The 24,685-nt window shown below is 55.1% G+C and overlaps 1 protein-coding gene across 1 annotated transcript in view; it reads right to left on the bottom strand.

Moving 5' to 3' along the window:
* Positions 1-6,320: 6,320 nt before the first annotated feature.
* The window catches only part of P2RY8 (P2Y receptor family member 8), a 44,911-nt gene continuing 26,546 nt past the window's right edge, over positions 6,321-24,685 (bottom strand). Inside the window, exons 2-3 of the mRNA XM_045537898.1 lie at positions 9,575-9,762; positions 6,321-7,428 (exon numbers count right to left, since the gene is read on the bottom strand). Coding sequence (XP_045393854.1) covers positions 6,321-7,397 — 1,077 coding nt within the window. The 5' untranslated portion in view covers positions 7,398-7,428; positions 9,575-9,762. The remainder of the gene's footprint in view (positions 7,429-9,574; positions 9,763-24,685) is intronic.

Here is a 24,685-nt window from a genome sequence, read left to right as displayed (position 1 = left end):
GTTGTAGAGACCGTGCGAATCTGCCCCCAACACCCGCACCTCCTCCCGCCTTCCTGTGAACATTGTGGTACGTCCCCCCGAAGTCCAGTCGTGACAATCAGGGAACCTACATCGGTGTCTTAGGACACGGTCAGCACTTCCCAGACTGGGCTGGAACTTCACCGCTTCCCCAACTCCTGCAGCACCCAGGGGATAATTGTCTCATTTCCACGAGAAGTTTCCGCTTCCTTCTGTCCTCGGAATTGCTGAGGAGCTGGGGAACGCATGGGTCGGCTGGAGTTTTAATCTCATTTTTCCTTACACTCTATCTGGGAAGATCTTTATGACAGTAAAATGACTCAGAAAGGTGAATCACAAAAGCAGGAAATGGGCTGGGTGGGTCCGGATAACCCTCAAGTTAGCAATTCATCCTCTGACTTTTGGTTCTTTGGGTAAGAATTGACTATACAGCCGCACCGCGTTCCTGCAGGCATTGGGACTGGGTTCTAGGACCGGCCTGGTTATCCTACTGCCTGGCTCCGGGACCCTGGATAAATTGCGTGACCTCTCTTTGAGAGGCCTCAGTTTCTTGCTCTGTAAAATGGGCCCAATACCTACAGCACTGGGTTGGGATAAACAAGCTCATTCTTGGGAGAGGCTGGGATTTGTCCCACATAGAGCAGGACTGCAAGAGTTCCAGAGACTTCTACTTAAACACAACCTCCTATGGACAACTATTATGTATGCAAAATAATTAAAAAGAAAAACATTTACAAAATAAAAATAAAAACAGCCTCACTGTCTTCATTCAACATCTGCTCCTCTTTAGAGACCTCCCTCCACACCACTTATCTTACATCCATGCCTCCCCGAGAGGTATTTTAAACAGCACTAAAGAATCCGTTTGGCCTTGCGGAACAGCGTGGATTTCCAAACACAGAGCAGACGTCACCAAGCCGAGCACAGAAGGGGAAGAGTTTTCACAGCAATCCCGACCCGGGTGGCATCTGTGTTTGGTTGAGTAACAGCAAAATTCTCAAGTCGTCTTGGTGGATCTTTGAAGGGCTTTCCCTGAGTCATCCTCTCCGGAAAAAGAAGACGGGTGTTCACGGCCCCATGCGACCCAAATGCAGACTATTTCAGCCCGTTTTGGGGATCATTTGACCAAAATCTGGCTTCCTATGGGGTAATTTTAATCCTGTCTATAGTTTTTTTTTTTTTTTTTTTTTTTTTTCACGTAAAACCAGCAGAATGATTATAGGATTAAGAGTCACAGGTGAGTGTTTGACAGAAGATGGTCACTGCCAGGTTGCAAATCCGCCCGGCGGTGACAAGGCTCAGAACCCGATGGACGCTCCCACACGGATCCCACAAAGGCACCACCTGCACCGCACCCTTGAAATGGGCACATGTTACAATATGGAGATGACACTTCAGTGCAGCTGTTAAAAAAGAATAAATGAGGCCGGGCGCGGTGGCTCACGCCTATAATCCCAGCACTCTGGAGGCCGAGGCAGGTGGATCGCTCGAGGTCAGGAGTTCGAGACCAGCCTGAGCAAGAGCGAGACCCCGTCTCTAATAAAAATAGAAAGAAATGATCTGGCCAACTAAAAATATATAGAGAAAAAATTAGCCGGGCATGGTGGCGCATGCCTGTAGTCCCAGCTACTCGGGAGGCTGAGGCAGGAGGATCACTTAAGCCCAGGAGTCTGAGGTTGCTATGAGCTAGGCTGATGCCACGGCACTCACTCTAGACCAGGCAACAGAGCGAGACTCTGTCTCAAAAAAAAAAAAAAAAGAAAAGAATAAATGAGCAACAGCGTGATTGGGAACCTGTGCTCCCTCCCTACTCAACAATTCTGAGGCAACAGGGTTTGCAGCATCCAGGAACTCATCTTGCACAGAGCAATGTCTTCCCGGGGCATTTGCCAATAGAACACATTTTTCCCCCTTATATTTGCAGATATGGCAAAAGTGTTATAAACAGACTGATGTGCTGAAACCTTGTGTTCTCCTCATCTAGCTTCTACCATCCTCTGTAATCAATATTCTGCAACTTTTTTCATCCAGTGCCCCGAAGTATGCATGTCTGTATGTATATGTGCAAGCACACATGTACATATGTGTGTGCATGCATGATTTTGGTGAGTACTTTAAAGCAAGCATCAGACATAGTAACATTTCGCCTGCGAAGACTTGCATATATATATATATATTTCACAGATAAAGATTTCTTGTTAACAAAAAACCTACAGCATCTCTTCCCACCCAACAAAATTAACAACAAGTCTTTAATTTCACCCACCCGTGGTCTGTGGCCCCCACACCTAGAAGCAAACTAGTTCTGCTAAGGATTGAAAGTTTTGTCATCTAAGTTCTAGGGGTGCTGTGGTCTGAATGTGTCATCCTCAAATTCCTATGTTGCAACCCTCACCCCCCCAAGGTGATGGTGGTAGGAGGTGGGGTCTTGGGGAGGGGATGAGGTCGTGAGGGTGGAGCCTCATGGGTGGGACCAGTGTCCTTATAAAAGGGACCCCAGAGAGCTCCCTCGCCCCTTCCACCATGTGAGGACACAGCGAGAAGGCGCCATCTATGAACCAGGAAGTGAGTCCCCACCAGACACAGCCTCTGCCACGCCGGGATCCTGGACTTCCAGCCTCCAGAGCTGGGAGCAATGCATGTCTGTTGTTTATCAGCTGCCTGTCTGGAGTGACTTTTATTGCAGCCTGGATGGATTAAGACAAGAGGCCAGTGAGGAGGATGAGGTGTCAGATCCACCATGAAATGGGCTGCGTCTGTGGAAAGCAGGTATCTCAGAAATCAGAGAGAGAGAGACAGAGAGAGAGACAGAGAGAGAGAGACATCTTTGCCCTCCTCCCTGGGAAAATCAGAGGTGGCATCAAGGCTCTTGCTTTGCTGGGCTCCTCCCTCTCTCCACACTCTGCCAAGACCAGAACTATAGTTTCCCATCGTTTTTTTTTTTAAAAAAAACAAATTTGTGTGAGTAAATAGAAATGTGTTCTCCTTTTACTCGAAGCCGGACAGGGGAAGAGCCCGGAGGAGCGTCTGGGAACTTGCTAACACATACACAGAACGGACAGGGCTGCGGGCAGCTCTCAACGGCCGGGAGGCTGCGCAGGGCAATAATCACCCTAATGTTGGCAAAAACGGGGCGCTCTGCCCGCTCCGGCTGCAGGGCTGCGGGGCTGCCGCGTGCCTTCGGGGAAGGATATCACCAAGACAGGCTTCCTCTGATTTGGGACACCAGGCGGTTACGGTGTTTCGTGCGTTGCCGGGAGACGGTGCTTTGAGGTTTTTCACAGCTTTTTTTTTTTTTGCCTCAGACACCCCCAGGCCCACGCAGAGAACTCACAGTGAGCTCGGTGGGGCCCCTTCTGGCTCGGGCTTTTTCAGCCTGGATGTTGCTGCATCAGCAGGGCTTTCTAGGCTTCCCCGTGGGGACAGCCAGGGCAAGGCGACAGTGGCGTCACCCTTTCCTTTCATGGAAATTCCGGGTGTCGTATATCAGCTGTGTTTGGGAATCATCCCTGCCCGCCGGAGGAGAGCTTTCTCCGGGGAGTCTGCAGTGCAGCTTGGAAGGCTGCAAAGGCGGCTCCTGGTTCCCCGGAGACACATAGACATTTGGGATGGACTGGGTGACACGCCAGCCCTGCGGTGCCCGCTGTCCTCCTGCAACTGTCACCATCCACAGAGGCCATGCGCTGCCAGAGGCAAAGGTGGGAACATCAGTTTGATTTTCAGGACCACACGGGGGAAGGCAGGGAGCCTTTTAAAGACGGGTGTGGGGTGCGCAGTCTATAAGCCGACCGGTGCCGTCCACTGTAGGGTAACCTCCGTCCTCCCGTGAAGGAACAAGGAGCATCAGAAACGTTGGGGTCTCTTGCATCGGGGCACCGGACACCTTCACGACACACTCACCTGTGCATCTTCAGGCAGATGGTGGACAGAACAGGCCACCAGGCTTTGGGGCATTGAAGGAAAGACAGCCCGGGACATCCAGATGGGGGAAGAACATGACAGAGACATCGTCTGAAATCCAGCAGCTCACCGTGGACGTCTGAGCCTGCGTTTAAGGACGACGATGTTCCTTCTGCCACCGTCCATGGAGTTGGTTCCGAGGGGTGGGAGCTCTAGATGGGACACCGGTCACCTCCGTGCACATGGCCCCGAGGGACCTCAGGGTTCTGATGCGTAGAGTGAAGACAAGGACAGCACTTGTCATGTGTGCTCGACGGGGTGGTCGCACAATTAAAACCCACGTGATGGCGTGTCTGAAGCCATCGGCTTTGGGACTCTTTGGTGTTGGCAGATGGGACGTGATCGGGGATTGTCCCGAGTTCGGCATTTACTCTGTGAATGACCGATGGCTGACCCCATGGACATCTGTGTTTCTCGTTGTCACCTGACTCACGTGGCCACATTGGAGAGACTGGGTTCCGGGCAGCAGCTCCCTGGGACCCAGCGTGGGGCATGTTCAGCCTTCCGGACCCACCCACGGAGCCACCAGCACGTGGTACCCGAAGCCGTGTCAGAACCACAGTATCTCAGAGCAGCTGAAATGTCCACATGCATTTTTCTGGGGCTGCTGAAATGAAGTTTCACAAACTGGGGGACCTAACACAATAGGAATGTGTCCCCTTCCAGCCCCGCAGCCCAGGAGTGTGAGACGCAGGGGTCTCGGGGCCGCGCTCCCTCCGCAGGCTCCAGGGGAGGCTCCTTCCTGCCTCTCCCAGCTCCTGGGGGCTCCAGGCGTCCCTGGGCTTGTGGCCGCGTCACTCCAGCCTCTGCCTCCGTCTCCACGTGGCTTCTCCTCTGCGTCTGTGTCTCCTCTTGAGGACAGCAGGCTTTGCATTACGGCCCACCCTAAATTCACAACGACTGCACCTTAATTAATTACATCTGCAAAGACCCTGTTTCCAAATAAGGTCCCATTCCGAGGTCTTTGGAGGACACCAAAGCAAACACATCTCTGTTTTTTTCCCCAGAGTACGCAGGGCAGGGGACAGGGCTCTCTTACAGTCAGCAACTTACAGCCCACATCCGCATCCCAGACCCAGGGCAGGGGGAGGCAGACTTCCCAAGCCGCCCCATCCTGGAGGTCCCAGATCCCCCGGCCGAGGGTCGGCCCTCCCCGTGCAGCCTCCAGAGTGGCCTCCAAGTCCCCACGTGATGTGCAAAATGCCGCAAACCTTGCGCCCTTCCAGCCAAATCCCAGCTCCTCAGAACCTGCCGTCTTGGCCTCACAGAGGCCTGGGGGGTGCGGGGGATGGGGGTCTCCTCTCGTCACCAAACCAGTACAGGCACATCCCAGGCACACAAACAGAGACCCCCACATGGCCCCCGTGGCACAGCGGGGCTGGGAGGCAGGCACTCCTGCAGGTTTGGGGGGTCCGCACCTTCACTGGGTGCCGGCCTGAAACGGTCTCCAGGGACAGGCCGTGTGCGGCTCCTGGTGAAGCAACCCCAGACCCTGGAAAGCCCCTGGGGGGACCTGCAGTGAGTTGGGGCCCTCGGTGCAGAAGACAAGCTGGAGAGGGGGCCGGAGGGACCCCCAGGCAGGTGCACCCCGACACATCTCATGCAGCGTCCTGTACACGGCTGGGCCTCCGGTTCTCCGTCAGGGGACGGGGGCGCTGGGCAGGTTCTGGGGTCCTTACCGGACATCCTTTCCAGCCGGGAGTCGCCGAGAGTGGCACTGAAGTAGAATAGGAATCCGCCACTAAGCGAGACCACAACAGCTGTGCTGCCAGAGGGCGCCAGGTGACTGTGCGGAGACCCCTTATGTCCCAGAGTCACTGACGACGAAATAGCTTGTCCTTGTTCCTCTGGGACAGTCGCAGCCACAGCGCGCAGAGTGACCCTGAGGAAAACACGGGCAAATTCCAGTATGCGCCCGGCCACGCGGCGGGGGGCGGAGCTGCTGGCACCCCCAGAGCTGGCTCCCTGGTGGCAACTCTGCATACGGAGAATGTCACCAGCGCGGAACTGGAAGGAAACAGGCGGCCGCCCACGGGGTGTATCCAGGAACCGAGTGGCGACAACCTGAGCCCTGGTGGAGCTGGGGTGGTGCGGGCCACACGGCAGGGCACCCCCACGCGAGGCTGCCACCATATCCGGGGAGACGAAGCGGTCTGTGCCGGCTCCTTGGCTTCCCTTCTTTCTCCGCCCAGGTGGAAGCCCCGGGCGCCCTCCCCAGCGCGCCCTCTCCAAAGGCGCGCGCGCTCCCGGGACTGCGCCCCGCAAACCTCCCGCGTGCGGCTGCCCGTCCGCGCGCTCGCGCGCGTGCCCGCGGCTCTCGAGGGACCTGCCCGCGCTCGGGCTCAGAACTCGCTCTCGCGCCGCCCCGGGCCGGGCCTGCCCGCCGCGTCCGGCCGGTCATCCGGGGCGCAGGACGCGGAGCGCGCCGACACGGTGCGCGCGGAGAAGAGGCTGTCACGGCGCGCGTCCTGGCTGTCGGTGGGCAGCCGGCCGTAGCCCAGGTAGTCCCGCAGGCGCAGCTGGAACTCGCGCGACGCGAAGTAGTACACGAAGGGGTCCAGGCAGTTGTTGACGCAGCTGAGGCACAGGGTGAGCTTGTACACGTGGTAGTAGCTGCCGCCGTAGAAGAGCCGGCTGACCATGTGCGCCAGCAGCACGAAGTTGTTGGGGGCGAAGCAGGTGACGAAGGCTAGCAGCACCACGGCGGCCAGGCACACGGAGCGCCGCCGCTGCCCGCGGGTGTGGCCCTCGGCGCTGCGCAGCAGTTTGAGGATGGTGGCCGTGTAGCAGGCCACGGTGACCACGAAGGGGATGAGGAAGAGGAGCACGAAGATGGTGAACAGGAACACGGCCCACATGGCCACGCTGGGCAGCATGGTCCGCTTGAGCACGTCGAAGCAGGTGACGATGCCCAGGTCGTCCACGGCGTAGGTGAGGTCGGTGCGCGCCAGCGGGGACAGCGCGGCCAGCAGCAGCAGCCAGGCGCCCGCGCACGCGGCCAGCGCGTACCGGCGGCGGCGCCAGCGCGCGGCGCTCAGCGGGTACACGACGCCCAGGAAGCGCTCCACGCTGATGCACGTCATGGTCAGGATGCTGGAGTACATGTTGGCGTAGAAAGCCACGGTGACCACGTTGCACAGCAGGACGCCGAACACCCAGTGGTTGCGGTTGAAGTGGTAGTAGATCTGGAACGGCAGCACGCTGGCCAGCATGAGGTCCGTGACGCTCAGGTTGATCATGAAGATGACGGACGGCGACTTGGGCCCGATGTGGCGGCACAGCACCCACAGCGAGAACAGGTTGCCCGGGATGCTGACGAGCGCCACCAGCGAGTACACCACGGGCAGCGCCACGGCGATCGCCGGGTTCCGCAGCATCTGCAGCGTCGCGTTGTCCGGGCCCGTCATGTTCATGTCCATGGTCGCGGCCGGCGGGGGGCCCCCGGGGGACCTGCAACGGAGGGGCGGTGAGGGGCCGGCAGGGGAGGGGGCGCCTCTGCTCGCCTCCCTCCTCCTCCTCCCCTCCTCTGTCCCTCGGTCTCTCTTCCTTCCTTCCCTCCTTCCTTCCCTCCCTCCTTCTTTTCTTCCTTCCTTCCCTCCTTCCCTCCTTCCTTCCCTCCTTCCCTCCTTCCTTCTTTCCTTCCTTCCTTCCCTCCTTCCTTCCCTCCTTCCTTCCTCCCTCCTTCCCTCCTTCCTTCCTCCCTCCTTCCCTCCTTCCTTCCCTCCTTCCTTCCCTCCTTCCCTCCTTCCTTCCCTCCTTCCTTCCCTCCTTCCTTCCCTCCTTCCTTCCCTCCTTCCTTCCCTCCTTCTTTCCCTCCTTCCCTCCTTCCTTCCTCCCTCCTTCCTTTTTTCCTTCCTTCCTTCCCTCCTTCCCTCCTTCCTTCTTTCCTTCCTTCCTTCCTTCCCTCCTTCCCCCCTTCCCTCCTTCCTTCCCTCCTTCCTCCCTCCTTCCCTCCTTCCTTCCCTCCTTCTTCCCTCCTTCCTTCCTTCCCTCCTTCCTTCCCTCCTTCCCTCCTTCCTTCTTTCCTTCCTTCCTTCCCTCCTTCCTTCCCTCCTTCCCTCCTTCCTTCCCTCCTTCCTCCCTCCTTCCCTCCTTCCTTCCCTCCTTCTTTCCCTCCTTCCTTCCTTCCCTCCTTCCTTCCCTCCTTCTTCCCTCCTTCCCTCCTTCCTTCCTCCCTCCTTCCCTCCTTCCCTCCTCCTTCCCTCCTTCCCTTCTTTCCTTCCTTCCCTCCTTCCTCCCTTCCCTCCCTCCTTCCCCTTCCTATGTCCCTTTTTCCCGCCTGTTATTCTCCCACCAGATCGCCACATTTCAATAAATGCTAAACCTCTGGCGCACACAGAAAAGCACACACAACACATAAGAACCACCCACAACTCAACCACCCAGAAACACGGCTGCACAGAGACAGAGGCTGCCCTGGGCCACAGGAGACGGCACAGCCATGGCTGGGCTGTCAGGAGCTCAGTGACATGGTCCCCTCCTGTGTGCCAGGACCGGGACCAGGGCCAGCAGACCCCTGGCCCTTCCTTTTCTCCTTCCTCATTTCCACGTGGAAGTGCAGGATGTGTGCTGCAAGGCCGGCGCAGGGGCTTCCCCGCGGGCCCATGAGGACGTCTGCAGCACAGCAGTTACAAAGTTGCACAGTGAGTAACCCTGAAAGCAGCCTTGTTTACAGCTGCACGATCATTGCTTTTGGTCGCCCTGCACCTGGGCAGAATCTTCCAGAGGTTGTTTTTGGCCGCTTTGAGCTGGTTCCTCATTTGCACTTGGCGAGGAAGTCAGGGGGCCCTGCTAAATCCTCTGGCCACAGCGGGGCGCTGTGCCTGCAGCATCAGGGACCCAGGTGACCATGGCCCCCCTAACTTTGGACTCCTGCCTTCTCCCTTGTACGCCAGGCTACCCGACCTCCAGGGGGCTGTGGAGACCACCGACCGCCACACTCCCTGCCCGGATGGGGTGGGAGGTCTGGGGCTGGGGTCCACCCAGACCATAGGGAAAACGCTCTGTCTTCTTCCACCAAGGGTTCACACAGGTGCCTCCCCTTGGCTTGTCGCAAGGCATTTGACAGACAGGACACTTCGTGTCATGTTATTTTAGCAAACTTATTTAAAAGGCGTTTACACGGATGCCCGTGGCTGCAGGGGCTGGTGTCTGTCTCCAGGCAGGACAGATCGGTACTTCCGCATGACTAAAACTCAAGGCACGTTTCCAAAATCCTAACAGCATGCCCACCCCCCAGGAGGGGCAAAGTGAGATAGGACCAGAGCGCCCAGCAGAAGGCTCGGGATGGGCCACGTTTCCTGCTAAACACCGGCTTGAGGCAGGACAGTGGCCGACACCTGAGCCCTGGCTGTTTTGTTTGCCGCAAACTGAGGCCATGCACAGCCAACTGCGTTAATCAAAGCGCCGTGTTTGCAGATGAAGCCGCGTTGCAGAAAAGCCAGGTCTGGGAGACGCGGGGTGCGGGTCTGGGGTGGGTGGAGAACTGGCTGTGACCCCTCCTTGCCCGAGAGCCCTCCTTGGAGACCCCTCTTCTGGCAAAGGCATCAGAAACAGGGGCTGGGAAGGGCCTGTCCGCAGACCGGGGCGACCCTACCTGGGAGAGGGACCGGGGCCGTCAGCGTCCTGTGTCCGCAGGGCTTGGCCGCGGCTCCAGGCGTGCGTGCAGTCGGACACAGGTGTGCTGCGCAGGCGTGGCAGAGGGGCGGTCAGAGCCCGCGGTCCGTCGAATGGTGGAGATCAGCCTCGTAATCTGGGTGGGCCTCACCCGGTCCAGTCGAAGACCTGAAGGACGGAAGCAGAGGTTTTCCTGAGAGGGAGGACGTGTTGGCTTCAAAACTGCAGAAGGAGCTTCTGCCTCAGTTTCCAGCCTTGTGGTCTCCACTGCAGGTCCGGGAGGTGCCAGCCCCACACGCTGTGTGGCTATGTGCATCCATCATCCACCCGTCATCGATCTACTTATCTATCAGTTAATCCATCCATCCATCTATTCTACCATTGTCTCTGACCATCTACCAATCTATCAATCAATCAATCTATCCATCGATTCTATCTATACACCCTTCCACCTATTCTACCATTGTATCTGACCATGCACCAATCTATCAATCAATCTACCCATTGATTCTATCTATACACCCATCCATCTATTCTACCATTGTATCTGACCATCTACCAATCAATCAATCAATCTATCCATCGATTCTATCAATCCATCCATCCATCTATTCTATCACTGTATCTGACCACCTACCAATCAATCAATCAATCTATCCATTGATTCTATCTATCCATCCATCCATCTATTCTACCATTGTATCTGACCGCAAGGACTAAAGCCCACGGACTGAGTTTCCTGGAGAAGGAGGAGGCTTCTGCGTCCAGCCCACAGCGTCAGCCCCTGCCTGAGTCTCCAGCCTACTCACATGCCCTGCAGATTTCAGACTCGATGGCCCGGACAATGACCTGAACTAATTTCCTAAAATAAATGTCCTTATGCACACACATGTATGTATATGGTTCCAGGACCCCCTGAGGATGCCACGGTGCACAGACGCTCAGAGCCCCGCTGTAAAGCAGGGCAGCGTGTGCGTATAACCCACTCGCGCCCTCCCACGTGCCTGCAATCCACTCTGCATGCCTGCAGCACCGGGTGCAGCCCATAGGCTGTGAACGTACGTGGCTGTGACACGGAATCTTTTCGTACTGTCTTTTACCGTGTTGACAGTTTACAAATTACTTTCAATTCTCGGTGGGTTGAATCCACAGACGCAGAGACTGAGGATGCAGAGGGCTGTGTGCGCATACATCATATTGCATGTGTGTGTGTCTGTGTGTGCACACACATGTCCTACTGCATGTATATCCCAGTGCACGTGTGTATATACACAGACATGCACATTCTACTGTATGTACATCTTGTTACACATGTGTGCGCATATGCACATATATAATCTATTGAATGTACACCCTGCTGCATTTGTGTATGTGCATATATTAACATACACACACAGACATATACATATTCTATTGTATGTATATCCTATTTCACATATGTGTGTATATATGCACATATATGTTCTAGTGAATGTATTCAATATATCCTAGTGCACATATATGTGTGTATAGCTATTCTATTGAATAGTGCACATGTATGTCTATATTTACTAGCTTAGTGCACATGTATGCATATGTTTACACATACACATATTCTATTGTATGTATATCCTATTACACATGTTTCTGTGTATATATGTGCACATATATATTGTATTGAATGTATCTTGCAGTGCACAATGTGTGTGTATATACACACATATTCTATTGCATGTCCATCTTCATGCACATGTGTGTTATATGCACATATATGCTCTTTTGAATGTACATGTTAGTGCACGTGTATGTGTGTATATATGCACACACACATTCTATTGAACGTTTATCCTACTGCACGTGTGTTTATCTTATTGTTTGTGTCAGCCCTTTCGTTTCTGTCCTCTGCGGGCTGGACCGGGGCTGTGACGACATCCTGCAAAGGGTCCCCCCGGGCTCTGGGGTCACCAAGACATGCACTGTGTTTAGACCGCAGCTCATCTTAGGAGCGCGGGTGGCGGCCGTGAGCGCCCCCCAGACTCCCGCGGTGCTTCCCGTCACCCGGACATTTTCTCTAATAAAATCCTCGCACAGTAACCCCGTTTCAACCCCTGCGCCTTGGAAGACCAAGGGACACGCAGATGGGAAAGAGAGAGACGCAGGGAGGACCTCTGTGGGGACAGCACCCCCCTCCCCAGGGGGAAAGTCGCCACCCGGGGGCAGATGTGTCTCTGAACGAGCCCACAGTGTCTGCCCGCGTCTCAGTGCCGTCGGCATTTGCAGGAGGGACCCGGCATGGCACGCTGGGGCGTGGCCACGTGGCCGCAGGGGAGGAGCCCCGACAGGGGTCTGCACACGTCACAGAGTGGCGCCCGCGCTGCTCCTTAGCGCTGAGGCACAGCATCTCGCTCTTTGCAAGCTCCAAGCGGGAAACAAGCATCCCCCTCCGCGATTGCAGCCTCGAGACCGGCGGGGCCTTGGACTTTCAGCTTGCACAAGTATGAGAAATAAATGCTGTCTCTGAGCCACTCGGTCTAAGGTGTCCCCACCCCCTGCAGCATCATCGAGGTGTCGCTGCCAGATGCAGGTTGCATATACTTCAGGTGCGCCAGGTGCTGATTGACACAGGACGTGGTATCTCTCGTGATATGAGCGCCACAGTTATGGGGTTAACACATCCATCACCTCACGTACCTCCCAGGCTGTGGCATTTGGTTAAGGCCCCCCCCACAACCGAGGTGACTTAGACAAGCATTACACTGACGGCCCAGGCTGCCCACTGTGCCACCTGCTGGTGCTGTGACAGGGACGCTGGCACCTTTTGCATGCCCTGCCCACGGTCCCGGAGCCACCTGCACCGCCCTGTGAGTTTTGCCGAGATGCGCGAGGTGGTGGGGCAGCTCTCACGCCGAGCGCATGTTTCGCACACCCGGCTTGCGAGCTTCCACGATGCGCAGTGACTCGTCCGGGCTCGTGCATTCGAATGTAGCCCCCAAGTCTGGGTCACCTCGCCCTAGCCACTGTCCCGGCAGCCATCCTAACGGCAATTCTACTCCATGCAGCAGTGGCTACCCGCGGAGCTGGCACTTCCGTCCCGGGCACGTGTCTCCCGGTGAACTTATCAGCAGGAAACATGTGGTCCCCGTGCCGGGAGCGCCGCCCGCTGCCTTCAAAGCGTTTCTGGATTTCAACTCCCGCTTCAGTCCCCGACTCTGACCTGCTGTTTTCCTCCTCCAGAGAGGAGCTGCCATCTGTCGCAAGCCGCTGCACACACAGCTTCCCCAAACTAATTTTAACGAGGCCCGGAGTTTCGGTTTGAGACTGGAACTTTCTGCCCCGCGCCGGCACGCGCAGGTGTGAATCCTACGGTTTTCGTGTGGGCCGGCCCTGCCCCACCCCCACCCCCAGCCACCGCCTGCCCCCCGTGGCTTTGGGAGGAAAAGCGGTCACCTGTTTCTCGGGGAGGGTGTCCCCAGAGGGGCACACCCGGAGGGAGAGACGCACTGGCTGTGAACGGGCGTAAAAAGCGTGTCCGTCCTGGGGAGGCTTGCAGTGCACAGAGCTGAAACAGTTGTTTTGCAGCGGACGGGGCTGTGGGTTTCCGAGGTCGGTGTTGTTGGGGGGACGCTCGCCCCACCTCTGCTGGGAGCAAGCTGGCATGTGTCGCTGTGACTCCCTAGGTGGGTCCCCTGTGCCATCCTGCACATTTAGATGCCGTGCGCCCTTGAAAGTCTGGCTACGTCTGCATCTCTGTTATTTTGGGGTCCACACCCCGGTCTCCTGCAAAGCCCGGTCTGCACACAGCTGTCCCCAGCGCCGGCGCGCGGCCTCCCGCTGTCGGCCCGCCAGAGAGCCGCCGCCTGAGAGCCACAGGTGATTAATCAAGAAATCACCTCTAACCGCCGCAGGCTTCCCTGAAATACCAGGCGCTTGTGGTTTGGGCCCCGCCGAGGCCCCCAGGGTGGCAGGATGGAAATTGTACCAAACCAGCACAACGGTTGTTCGCGCTGGCGTGTGGTGAGCAGAGGTGGCTTTCGGGAAGCGCCCGGGCACCGAGCTGCCCGGAGCAAGGGACCGAGCACAGGCGGGCACTTGGGGCTGCAGACGGTCTCTGCACGGGAAAGCTCACGCAGGCCTGGGGGCCACCCGTTCAGGGACGTTTCTCACCTGTTGACGGCTGCTGGTGTCTCCCCCACCTCCTCATTTAAAAAAAACCCAGCTTTATTGAGATATTATTTACATACCATAAAGTTTCACCCATTGCTACGATTCATTGCTTTTTCTTATATTCACAGATGTGCAACCATCAGCATAATGCAATTTTGGAGCATTGTCCTTGCCCCTGGCGGGACCCTGACCCTAGAACCATCCCTCCACACTCCCTCCTCTCCCAGCCCCAGCAACCACGGGTCCACGCCCTGTCCCTGTGGATTTACCGGTTCTGCACACTTCCTATAAATGGAATCACACGCCACATGGCCTGTTGGGTCTGGCTTCTGTCCCTGGGCACCAGCTTTCAAGGCTCATGCACGTCGTAGCAGGTGTGAGAGCTTTGTTCCTTTTTACGGCTGAGTAATATTCCGATGTGCGCACAGACCGTGTTGTGTTTATCCGACCACCTGTTGCTGGGCACGTGGGCTGTTCCTGGTTGGGGACTGTTATTGATAAAGCTGCTTCTCTTAACACGCAGCCCTGGGAACCCCGCTCCGAAGGCTTGAGATAGGGGACATAGTGACCCTTCTGGCTAGGGTGGGGTGGACCTTGCTGGGTGGGGCGAGCAGAAGGTGACAGCCAGCCCTTTCCCACCAGCAGCAGGGTGTGCACACTGGCGCCTGCACCTTTTGTGCCCTTGTCTTCTCCTAACGGCAATCTGTGCTTCCGGAGTGTGGGGGGCTGAGCACACAGGGGACCAAGGGGGTCCCTGAACCAGAAAGCCACGCACCAACCTCCTGCTTGTGGTCTGGTGTCTTTCCTGGGTTTCGTGGATGTTTGGACCATGCAGTTTGGGGCGCTTGGATAGGGCAGACGGAGAGCCTCCTGCAACCACAGAGCCGGAACACACGCTGCTCTGGAGAGGTGGGGGGGAGGGGAGCCAGACAGATGGCAGCTGTGATTACTACGTAGGACGTTATCGGTGGACACACACCGGTGAGCCCGGAGGCTCTGCAGAGGGGAGCCGGGCACAGGGGCAGCTCCGTTCCTCTTGCACCCGGGAGGGCTCATGTCCCACGGAAGCTGCTCAGTGGACCCTCAGTGGTGGAGCTCACGGCTACCGCTGGGGGGAAAGGCTGGTGACTCGGAGCCCTGGGAAACCACGGATGCAGGGCCAGGTGCCAGCGCTGCCCCTGGCCAGTGGTGAGGCCCTCCTCTATGTCTTGGTCCCTCAGTTTCCCTGTCTTTCAAATCTGGATTATCCTTGGAGGGTTGCCGTGAGTGCAGAGTGACCTGTGAAGGTGACATGCTTTGTAAGCTCTGTGTGCTCTACAAATAGTAATGAGATCAGCAACTGGATGAGTTTTCTGTAGTTGTCATAACAAAAGGCCACACACTGGCAGCCTTAGACAACAGGACTCTGTCCTCTCCCAGGCCCGGAGCCCAGGAGTGTGAGACGCAGGGGTCTCGGGGCCGCGCTCCCTCCGCAGGCTCCAGGGGAGGCTCCTTCCTGCCTCTCCCAGCTCCTGGGGGCTCCAGGCATCCCTGGGCTTGTGGCCGCGTCACTCCAGCCTCTGCCTCCGTCTCCACGTGGCTTCTCCTCTGCGTCTGTGTCTCCTCTGCTGTCTCTTACGAGGACACTGTCATTGGGTTTAGGGCCCTCCCTACTCTAGGATGGTCTCATCTTGTGATCATTCACTTGTTACATCTGCAAAGACCCCATTTCCAAACAAGGTCCCATTCTCAGATTCTGGGAGTTGGGACATGGATGTATCTTTTGAGTAACAGTGTTCAGCCCACTAGAGTTGTCAAAGGAGGGAAAAGAGTTGTTTAGAGAGTTTTGCAGCCCACTAAACTTCAATCTGCAGATGGAAGAGCTGTGTTCAGTGCAAGCACCCTCAGGGGTGACTTCTCCTTGGACCACCCACCATCACCCACCAGCACAATAGCGACTGCCCCGAGACCCTCCCTCCAGCCAGGCGATGCCAACTTTCCACACCTCTCAGGTGAGGCTCCCAGCCTCGGCCCCCACCCCAGCAGTGCCAAGGGGCACTCGTGCATAGAAGACTGCCCAGGGCCCAGCCTGTGCAGGTGGAGTGTGCTGACCGCACCTCAGAATCTGAGAACCACATCCTGAAATTCTGGCCATAGGTGTTTGAATCTCGGCTCTGGGGAAGCTGTGAGCCCTGAGCGCCAGCCACGCCTGGGAGACCCCCGTCTGCCCGTGGCTCAAGGAGGCAGGGAGGTGACCGATGCTGTCCAGGTGAGGAAGCTGTGTTGGGTTTGCTGGGAAACTGTAGGCAACTCACAAAAGCACAGGAGACTCTCTGGTTGTGATGAGCTGGATTGTGTGTTTCCCCCAAACCCACATGTGGAGGTCTTAACTCCCAGTACCTCAGATGAGACTTTATTTGGAAATAGGGTCTTTGAAGATGTAATTAGCTAAAATGAGATCATCATGGAATGTGGTGGGCCCCTCATCCAATAGGACTGTAGTGCTTATAAGAAAGGAATATTTGGGCACAGACACACAGAGGAGAAGGCCATGTGGGGATGAAGGCAGAGATGGGAGTGGGTGGATGGATAGGTGAGTGGATGGATGGATGGATAGGTAGGTGGATGGGTGAGTGTGTGTGTGGGTGGGTGGATGGATGGATGGGTGGGTGGGTAGATGGGTGGATGGGTGGGTGGGTGAATGGATGGATGGATGGATGGATAGGTGGATGGATGGATGAGAAGGTGGATGGATGGGTGGAAGGACTGATAGGTGGATGGGTGGATGGGTGGATGGATGCGTGGATGGGTGGATGGATGGGTGGGTGGGTGGATGGATGGGTGGATGGGTGGATGGGTGGGTGGATGGGTGGGTAGATGAGTGGATGGGTGGATGGATGGATGGGTGGATAAATGGGTGGATGGGTGGATGGATGGGTGGGTGGGTGGATAAATGGGTGGATGGGTGGGTGGGTACATGGGTGAATGGGTGGGTGGATGGGTGGGTGGGTAGATGAGTGGATGGGTGGGTGGATGGCTGGATGGGTGGATGGGTGGGTGGGTGGATGAGTGGATGGGTGGGTGGATGGGTGGATGAGTGGATGGGTGAGTGGATGGGTGGATGGGTGGATGGGTGGGTGGGTGGATGAGTGGATGGGTGAGTGGATGGGTGGGTGGATGGGTGGATGAGTGGATGGGTGGGTGGGTAGATGGGTGGATGGGTGGGTGGGTGGATATGTGTATAGGTAGGTGAGTGAATGGTTGGGTGGGTGGCTGGCAGGATGGGTGATTAGATGGCAGGATGGGTGGATGGATGGTGGGTTGGTGAATGTATGGATGAGTGGATGTGTGGGTAAATGGATGAATGTGTGGGTGGATGGGAAAGTGGGTGAGTGTACGGGTGGGTGGATGCTTCTATCAGCCACAGAAAGCCAATAGTTGCCGAAAGGCCGTCAAAGGCTGGAGAGAGGCATGGAAGACATCCTCCCTCGGAGCCCTCAGTAGGAACACCCCCCCCCCCCCCGCTGACACCTTGATCTCAGACTTCTGGCCTCCAGTACTGTGAGAAGGCGCCTCTCTTTTATTCAAGCTGCCACGTTGGTGGTGATTAGCTATGGCAGCCCCAGCGAACTAATACACCAAGGAAAGGGAGGAAGCATTTTAGCCAATGGACGCTAAAGAAATTTAGAGACAGCCTGATCGTGCTACATAAAAGAGAGGAAGAACCTCACAGAAAAGGCAAAGCGTGCACAGACTGAGGTTGTGGGATAGGGCTGAGGACTGAGCCAGTGTGCTCAGGAGCTCAGTGGAAGAGGAGGGGAGCAATACCTAAAGGCATAAAAACGCCATTGCAAGCAACAGCTACAGTGAGTACTCATGCAACCTCCCTTTTCTGTGACTTACTGATGCCACATGCCCAGTGCTAGGAGGGGTGGAGTGTGTAGATGATGACGCCCCTTGCAGAAGCCGAGGAGACATGGCTGCCCGAGACCCTGTCCTCGTCCGCAGGCCGGGGCTGAGCCACTGCAGTGGGGACCCAAGACAGGCTCGGAGCTCCCTGCTCACACCCCTTGTTGCAGGGGGCAAAGCTTCCCATTGCCCTTGTCATGCAGATCCACAGCTCGGGGGCCTCCCAGAGCCCCCCACTACCCAGACATCGGACCCCATCCAGCCCCAGCTGGACACCTCGAGGCTGACCCACATGGGCAGTGGGGAGAGTCCAGCTTTGGCGATCGCATTGGGCAGGATTTTGCAACACGGTCCCATAGTCTCCATTTGTGCACTCAGGCTTGTTGGAGCAAGAGTCCTGGTTACTGATTCAGAAACTGGACAGGTCACGTAGATGTTTGAGAGGTCCCCGAGGGTGACAGATGCCAGGTCTAGCTCAGGGGTCACCCAGAAAACTCTCCCCCAGCCCCAAGGATATTTGGCAATGTGTGGAGACATCTCTGGTTGTCACAACTGAGTGGGTGAGAGGGTGCTGCTGGCATCTCGTGGGCGGGGCCCAGAGACGCTGCTCAATACTCTACAATGCACAGGACGCCCCCACCACGGAGTCACCCAGCCCCAAACGTCGGCAGTGCTGAGGTTGACAGCCCTGCCTGTGCGTGAGAGATTGTCTATGTCTATCCCTCCATCTACCTGTCAATCATCCATCAAGCAGTTATTAATCAATTACCTATCTACGGATCATCTATCCACATTAACCCTCTGGCAATGGCTGTTAAAGGTATCGATTATTCTTGTGTGGCTCTACCTCTGGGCTCTCTGCTCTGTTCCCTTGATCGAGGAGTCTGCTCTTCAGCCAGAACCGCACCGTCTTGGTTTCTGAAGCTTCATAGAAGATCCGGAAGTCAGGCAGCGTCAGGTCTCTGACTTTGTCCTTCTCCTTCCGTATTGTGCTGGTGACCAGGGTGACATAACCCTGTCTGCCACCGAGAAGTTGTGAACTTCTCGCTCAGCCTGCCGTTCAGCTTTTGGTTTATTGCTGATGTTTCCTATTTCATTGCAATTTTATGTTCTTATCTTTTACGCTGCCTTCTGTCTCTCATGCCTTGCTTAGGAGTAGCTTTCCCACACCGTAACTACGCAATGTCCCCCACCCTCTTCGTGGAGGGCTTTCCTGGTTGTTATCCTCTGATTTTCATTCTCAAGCTGTTGCCCTTGCTGGGTCGTGCTGGTTTCTCATCAAACACTGGGGCTCAGTGTTTGCTCAGTGATTGCATGATTGGATCCCAGAAAACACAATGCAAAGTCACAAGCTCACAAACTGGTGGCACCGGAGAGACTCGTGAGCTTGTCTGTGCACCTGAGCCTGACTGTTTGTTCCTCCACCAGGGCTGGGAGCCCTCGCCCTAATGCGCTCTGGGGTGTGTGGGGTGCAGGAGAGACACCTCCATTCTCAAGACCTCCTTGCAAGGTGTGGATGTCGACAACCTGGTTCTGAGCTTTGTAGAGAGCACTCAGAATCACAGACTACCCTGCCTGAGAAGAATAGAGTTGAAGCACTGATGTTACCGGACTTCAAGACTTACTACAAAGCCTCAGTAATCCAGACAGTGTGGTATCGGTGAAAGAATAGAGAAACAGATCAATGGAACGGAACAGAGATCCTAGAAATAGATCCTTGTGAATACAGTTAACTGATCTTTGACATAGGAGCCCAGGCAATGCAGTGGGGCAAAGACAGTCTTTCTGACAAACAGGGCTGGCACAACTGGACATCCTCATGCAAAAAAAAAAAAAAAAAATGCACCTAGACACAAACCTTACATCTTTCACAAAAATTAACTCCCAGTGGATCACGGACCTAAATATAAAATGCAAAAGTATAAACCTTCCAGAAGATAACACAGAATAAAATCTAGACGACTTTTTGGCAATGGCTTTTTAGATATGACATCCAAGGCACAGTCCATAAAAGAAATAACTGATACGTTGGACTTTGTTCAGATTCAAAACTTCTGCTCTGCAAAGGACGTAGGTAGGAGAATGAGCATGTGAGCCAAGGACTGGGGGAAGATATTTGCAAAACACACACCGGATAAGGGACAGGTCTCCAAAAGGCACAAAGAACAATGGGAAAACAAACAACCCCACTTAGAAATGGGCCAGTGAGAATGGCTTTTATCAAAAAGTCCCAAAACAATAAATGGTGGTGAGAATGTGCAGAGATAGGAACACTCGTACACTGCTGGTATGACTGCAAACTAGTGCAACCTCTGTGGAAAGCAATATGGAGATACCTTAAACAGATACAAGTAGACTACCATTTGATCCAGCAATCCCACTACTGGGCATTTACCCAAAAGAACAAAAGACATTCTATAGAAAAGACACCTGCACTCGAATGTTTATAGCAGCACAATTCACAACTGCAAAGATGTGGAAACAACCCAAGTGCCCATCCATGCATGAGTGGATTAATAAAATGTGGTCTATGTACACCATGGAGTTCTACTCAGTCACAAAAAACAGTGGTGATCTGGCACCTCTTGTATTATCCTGGATGGAGCTGGAGCCCATTCTACTAAGTGAAGTATCGCAAGAATGGAAAAACAAGCACCACATGGACTCACCATCAAACTGGTATTAACTGATCAACACTTAAGTGCACATATAATAATAACATTCGTCGGGTGTCAGGCAGGTGGGGAAGGGTATATTCACACCTAATGGGTGCAGTGCGCATCGTCTGGGGATGGACACACTTTTAGCTCTGAATCAGGTGGGGCAAATGCAATATATGTAACCTAAACATTTGTACCCCCCATAATATGTTGAAATAAAAAACAGAAAGAGAAACAATGGGCCAAAGACCCTCACGGTCACCCCAGCAGAACAGATACCCAGGTAGGAAGCGAGTAGGTGAAGATAAGCCCCACATCGCGCGCCATCAGGGAACTGCAAATTAATACCACGACCAGACGCGACCAGACACCTATGGGGATGACTAAGACGTGACAACACTGACGGCAGCTCATGCCGCTGAGGACGTGAAACCGCGGGGACGCTGCGTCAGGGCTGGCCACTGCGTCCTGGGGCCTCCTGGTCACGTTGGAGGCTGTCACCACACTGTGCTCCAGCGCACTGGTGCATCCGACCCTCCATCGCTCCGGCCCTCCGTGTTCCCCCGCTTCGCAGGCGCTGCGACTCCGGTCGCCGTGGCAACGCCGCTGAGCGCTCTGTTCCGCTGACTTCAAAGGGAAGGAACAGCGCGCAGCTGGGCAGCAGCGGCCCGGGGCTTAGGCTTGGGGACGGGGGACCGTCTGCCCGCCTCGGATCAGAGGGCAAGAATTCTCCTTGCTAAGCGCAAATGCAGACGAAACCCTCTCACCTCTCCCCCTCTGTTTATTCTCTCTCTGTTGCGTAACCCAGCGCACGGGACACTCGGGGACATTTGCGCGCACCGCCTGCAGATTTTGATCTCTGGCTCCTGAGACAAAGGAGCCGGGTGCAGTTTGCTCCGATTTCTTTATCTTATTCTCAGAGCGCGGCACCCTCAGTATGGGCTTCGTAACTGGCCAGAGAGCAGATTCTGCAAAGACCAAGACACGTTTTTTTTTTTTTTTTGTAAAAAAAAAAAACTAAACAACAACAAAAAAATTTTTTTTTTCTTTTTTGCATTATGGTTGTTTTTCGCTTTCCAAGCTACACCTCGCTGTGCATGTCTCTCTCGCTGTTGTCTCAACAGCAGCTGCAAAATCAGCCTCGGTCTGTCAGGCAGGAAGCCGCTCTGACTGCGCGTGGACACGCTGATTAACATGAGATGCCGTTTTGTGGAAAAAAAAAAAAAAAAAAAAAAAAAAAAAAAATCCCCTAGCCGGCGGGGGTCACCAGCCTCCCCTGCCGGGAAATAGGAGCCCACAAGTTGCAAGTGTTGTGAAATCCAAGCACGTCTGGCCACAGCGAAGCAGCCAGCGCTCCAACGCTTTGGGGAGGTGATGCTGGAGAGGTTTGTTTAGCAGATGAATGGGGAGGAGGGGAGACGTCTCTGGGGCAGGTTCACAGCCTTAATTTGCTAATAGCTGTTCTCCGTTTAAAGATAAGCGCTCAAACTTTTCCTCTAGGTGAATAGATCGTATAATTGACTTGCCTAGTCATAATTAGGTTGATTTTACTCATGCAATTTCCAATAACATCCCCTGCAAACTGCCAGAGAGAAAAGCAACTCAAAGAACCCTGTGAAGGAGCCCGGACGGTCTCAGCAGTCTTGCTCCTGCCTAAACCCCAAGTTGGGCTGCCTTAAACCCAGGGTGGTCTTCCTCCTTCAACCCAGAGGGGCCCTCCTCCCTTGCTCCCACCCAAACCCCGGTGACTAAAGCCCCTCAGCTATGACAACCACTCGGAATCTGCCTTTTCCCGCTGAGGAGAAAGTTTAAACCTCTCTCCTGTTTAAAGTGAAAACCTCCCCAGTATAATATTCTCCTTGTGATATGCTAGGCAGTTCCGAGGCAGACAGAGAAGGGTAGTTTGAAAGGAGGTGCAATTGCTAACAGCATTGCTAACCCTCAGCGTGAGATGTCAGCTTTGCAAATGTACGCGTGTCACTGCCCCTGTCCATCTCCTGTCTGCAGACACAGATGGAACAGGTCAGAGATGGGGCTGTGCTGTGCTGGGCAGGCCACATGCCGAGACACGGGAGGGTCCCTGGCTAATCAGAGGTGGTCTAGAACAAGGGTCTCTGACATGAGACCCTGTCTCCATGCTGAGTGCAAGGCAACTCCCAGACACATGGGAGAAAAACTTTACAACTTGCATATATATATATATAGATATATATAGATATATATTTTTTTCCCCATCAAAACCATAGGCAAGCCTGGCCACAGTGGCTCATACCTGTAATCTTTTGGGAAACCAAGACAGGACAATCCCTTGGGGCCAGGCGTTCAAGACTAGCTTGGACAATATAGTGAGACCCCATCTCTCTTAAAAATAGAAAACTTAGCCAGGCGTGGTGGTGCACCTGTAGTCCCAGCTCCTTGGGAGGCTGAGGCAGGAGGATCATTTGAGCCCAGGAGTTGGAGGCTGCAGTGAGCTGTGATTGTGCCACTGCACTCTAGCCTGGGTGACAGAGAGAGAACTTGCCTCAAAAAACAAAAACGGAAACAAAAACAACCTCCCCAAGTAGGAACAATATCCAGCTTACTAACATAGTACCAGGATTGACTGACAAGCTTGTGTATGGTTTATGGACCAACAAAACACATGCACTTTGGGGTGTGAGCTCAGACATTTACCCCCAATGGGGGGGCCAGATCTGCAGGTGAGGGACTCAAAAGGCAGAGAGTTAAAAACCTTTATGTGAGAAGACATGAGGTGCGTGCAGGAAGGCACAAATCAAGGAAACTGAGATAAAACTTCTCCAAATCCGCGAGAGTCTGTTTTTGCTGCACCATTGGGCAGCTTCTGCATCCTTCAAGCAGGTGAAAGTCCTGCAGGAGGGCGGCCCCGTGGTTTCGGCGCTGAAAGCAGAACTAGCTTCCTCACTAACAGGCAAGGTCTGGGTCTCCAGAAGTCCCCGGGCAGGAGCTGGGGTGCTACACCATCACCCTGGTGTCAGACACCCCAAGCAGGTGGATGACTGGACATCGCATCCCCTGACATCCTTCACAAACGGAGCTTTCTGAGCTCTCGGTCCCCTGCATCCTGTGAGCCCAGAGGCCTGTGGAGGGATGTGCATGTGCTTGCTGCTCAGAGTCTGGGGCCAGCCGTGTCGTGCCTGGGGCCGCGGCTGCAAGCGGGCTGCCTTCTGCTGTCTCAGATGCTCAAGGGAACCTTGTCCATCTCCTCCCTTCTCTGCACCCTCAGCCCCGCTCCCCAGCAGCTGCCTCTGTCCAGGGCAGATTCCCCACTCCCTGCTGGAAATGGGGATTTGGGAACACAGGGAAACAACTGAAGGTAGGGTCAGAGAAGTGGCCGATGTCGGGGCCGGGATGAAGGGAGTTACGTGAGCCCGGGGGCTCTTGCTGGCCCGGAATGTCAGGATGGAATGTGCACATCCCAGCGACGCCAGGGCCAGTGGAAGGGGCTCCCACGGGCCAAATCTGGGCAATACGAGCTCCAGGGTAATTAGAAAACAGCCATGCACGATAAACCATTGGAAAAAATCGGGATTCGTGAGTGCATACGGATAAGCAACAGAGAAAGCAGTTCGTGCAAAGGCTCAGGCTCAAAGCAGAAGGGAAAGTGTCAGCTGGGGACTGAGGGACTAGCACTGTCAGGATGGGACCTTGTCAGTGTGCATAACAGTCTCCAGGGGCTGCTACAACCACTCACCCCAAACTGAAGGGCTTAAAACAACAGAGATTCACCCTCCCCCAGTCCTGGAGCCCAGGAGTGTGAGACGCAGGGGTCTCGGGGCCGCGCTCCCTCCGCAGGCTCCAGGGGAGGCTCCTTCCTGCCTCTCCCAGCCCCTGGGGGCTCCAGGCGTCCCTGGGCTTGTGGCCGCGTCACTCCAGCCTCTGCCTCCGTCTCCACGTGGCTTCTCCTCTGCGTCTGTGTCTCCTCTGCTGTCTCTTAGGGGGACACCTGTCACTGGATTTAGGACACATCCACTATGACCTCGTCTCAAGACCCTTCTCTTAATTGTATCTGGAAAGACCCTGTTGCCAAATAAGACCCCATTCTGAGGTTCCAGGTGGACGTGGATTTTTGGAGGATGTTATTCAACCCAAGATGGGGGTGGTGACATCTCAAAGGACTGTTCTGAGTCTGGAAGGATCGTCCTCACGGGTCACCTCGTGTGCTCCCTGCAGGAGAAAGTGCTTTGCAATTGTCACGTCCTGATAGAACCTTGAGATCTGGGGCCGAGAGCCAGGCTGGACCTGGGTTGGTTCCACCACTGCACGCTTGAGGCGGTAGGTCCACAGGAACGTGTGGAAATTCGCTGGTTCTCAAAATGACCTGGACGTGGAAGCCAGGGGTAGTTTCAGAGCATGGACCAGGGGCCTCCCTGTTCCCTTCA

This window comes from Lemur catta, chromosome X (genome assembly GCF_020740605.2).
Source record: "Lemur catta isolate mLemCat1 chromosome X, mLemCat1.pri, whole genome shotgun sequence".
NCBI classification, from domain to species: Eukaryota; Metazoa; Chordata; class Mammalia; order Primates; family Lemuridae; genus Lemur; species Lemur catta.
Note: the sequence above shows the minus strand (reverse complement) of the source record. Positions and strands in the feature narration are given on the sequence as shown.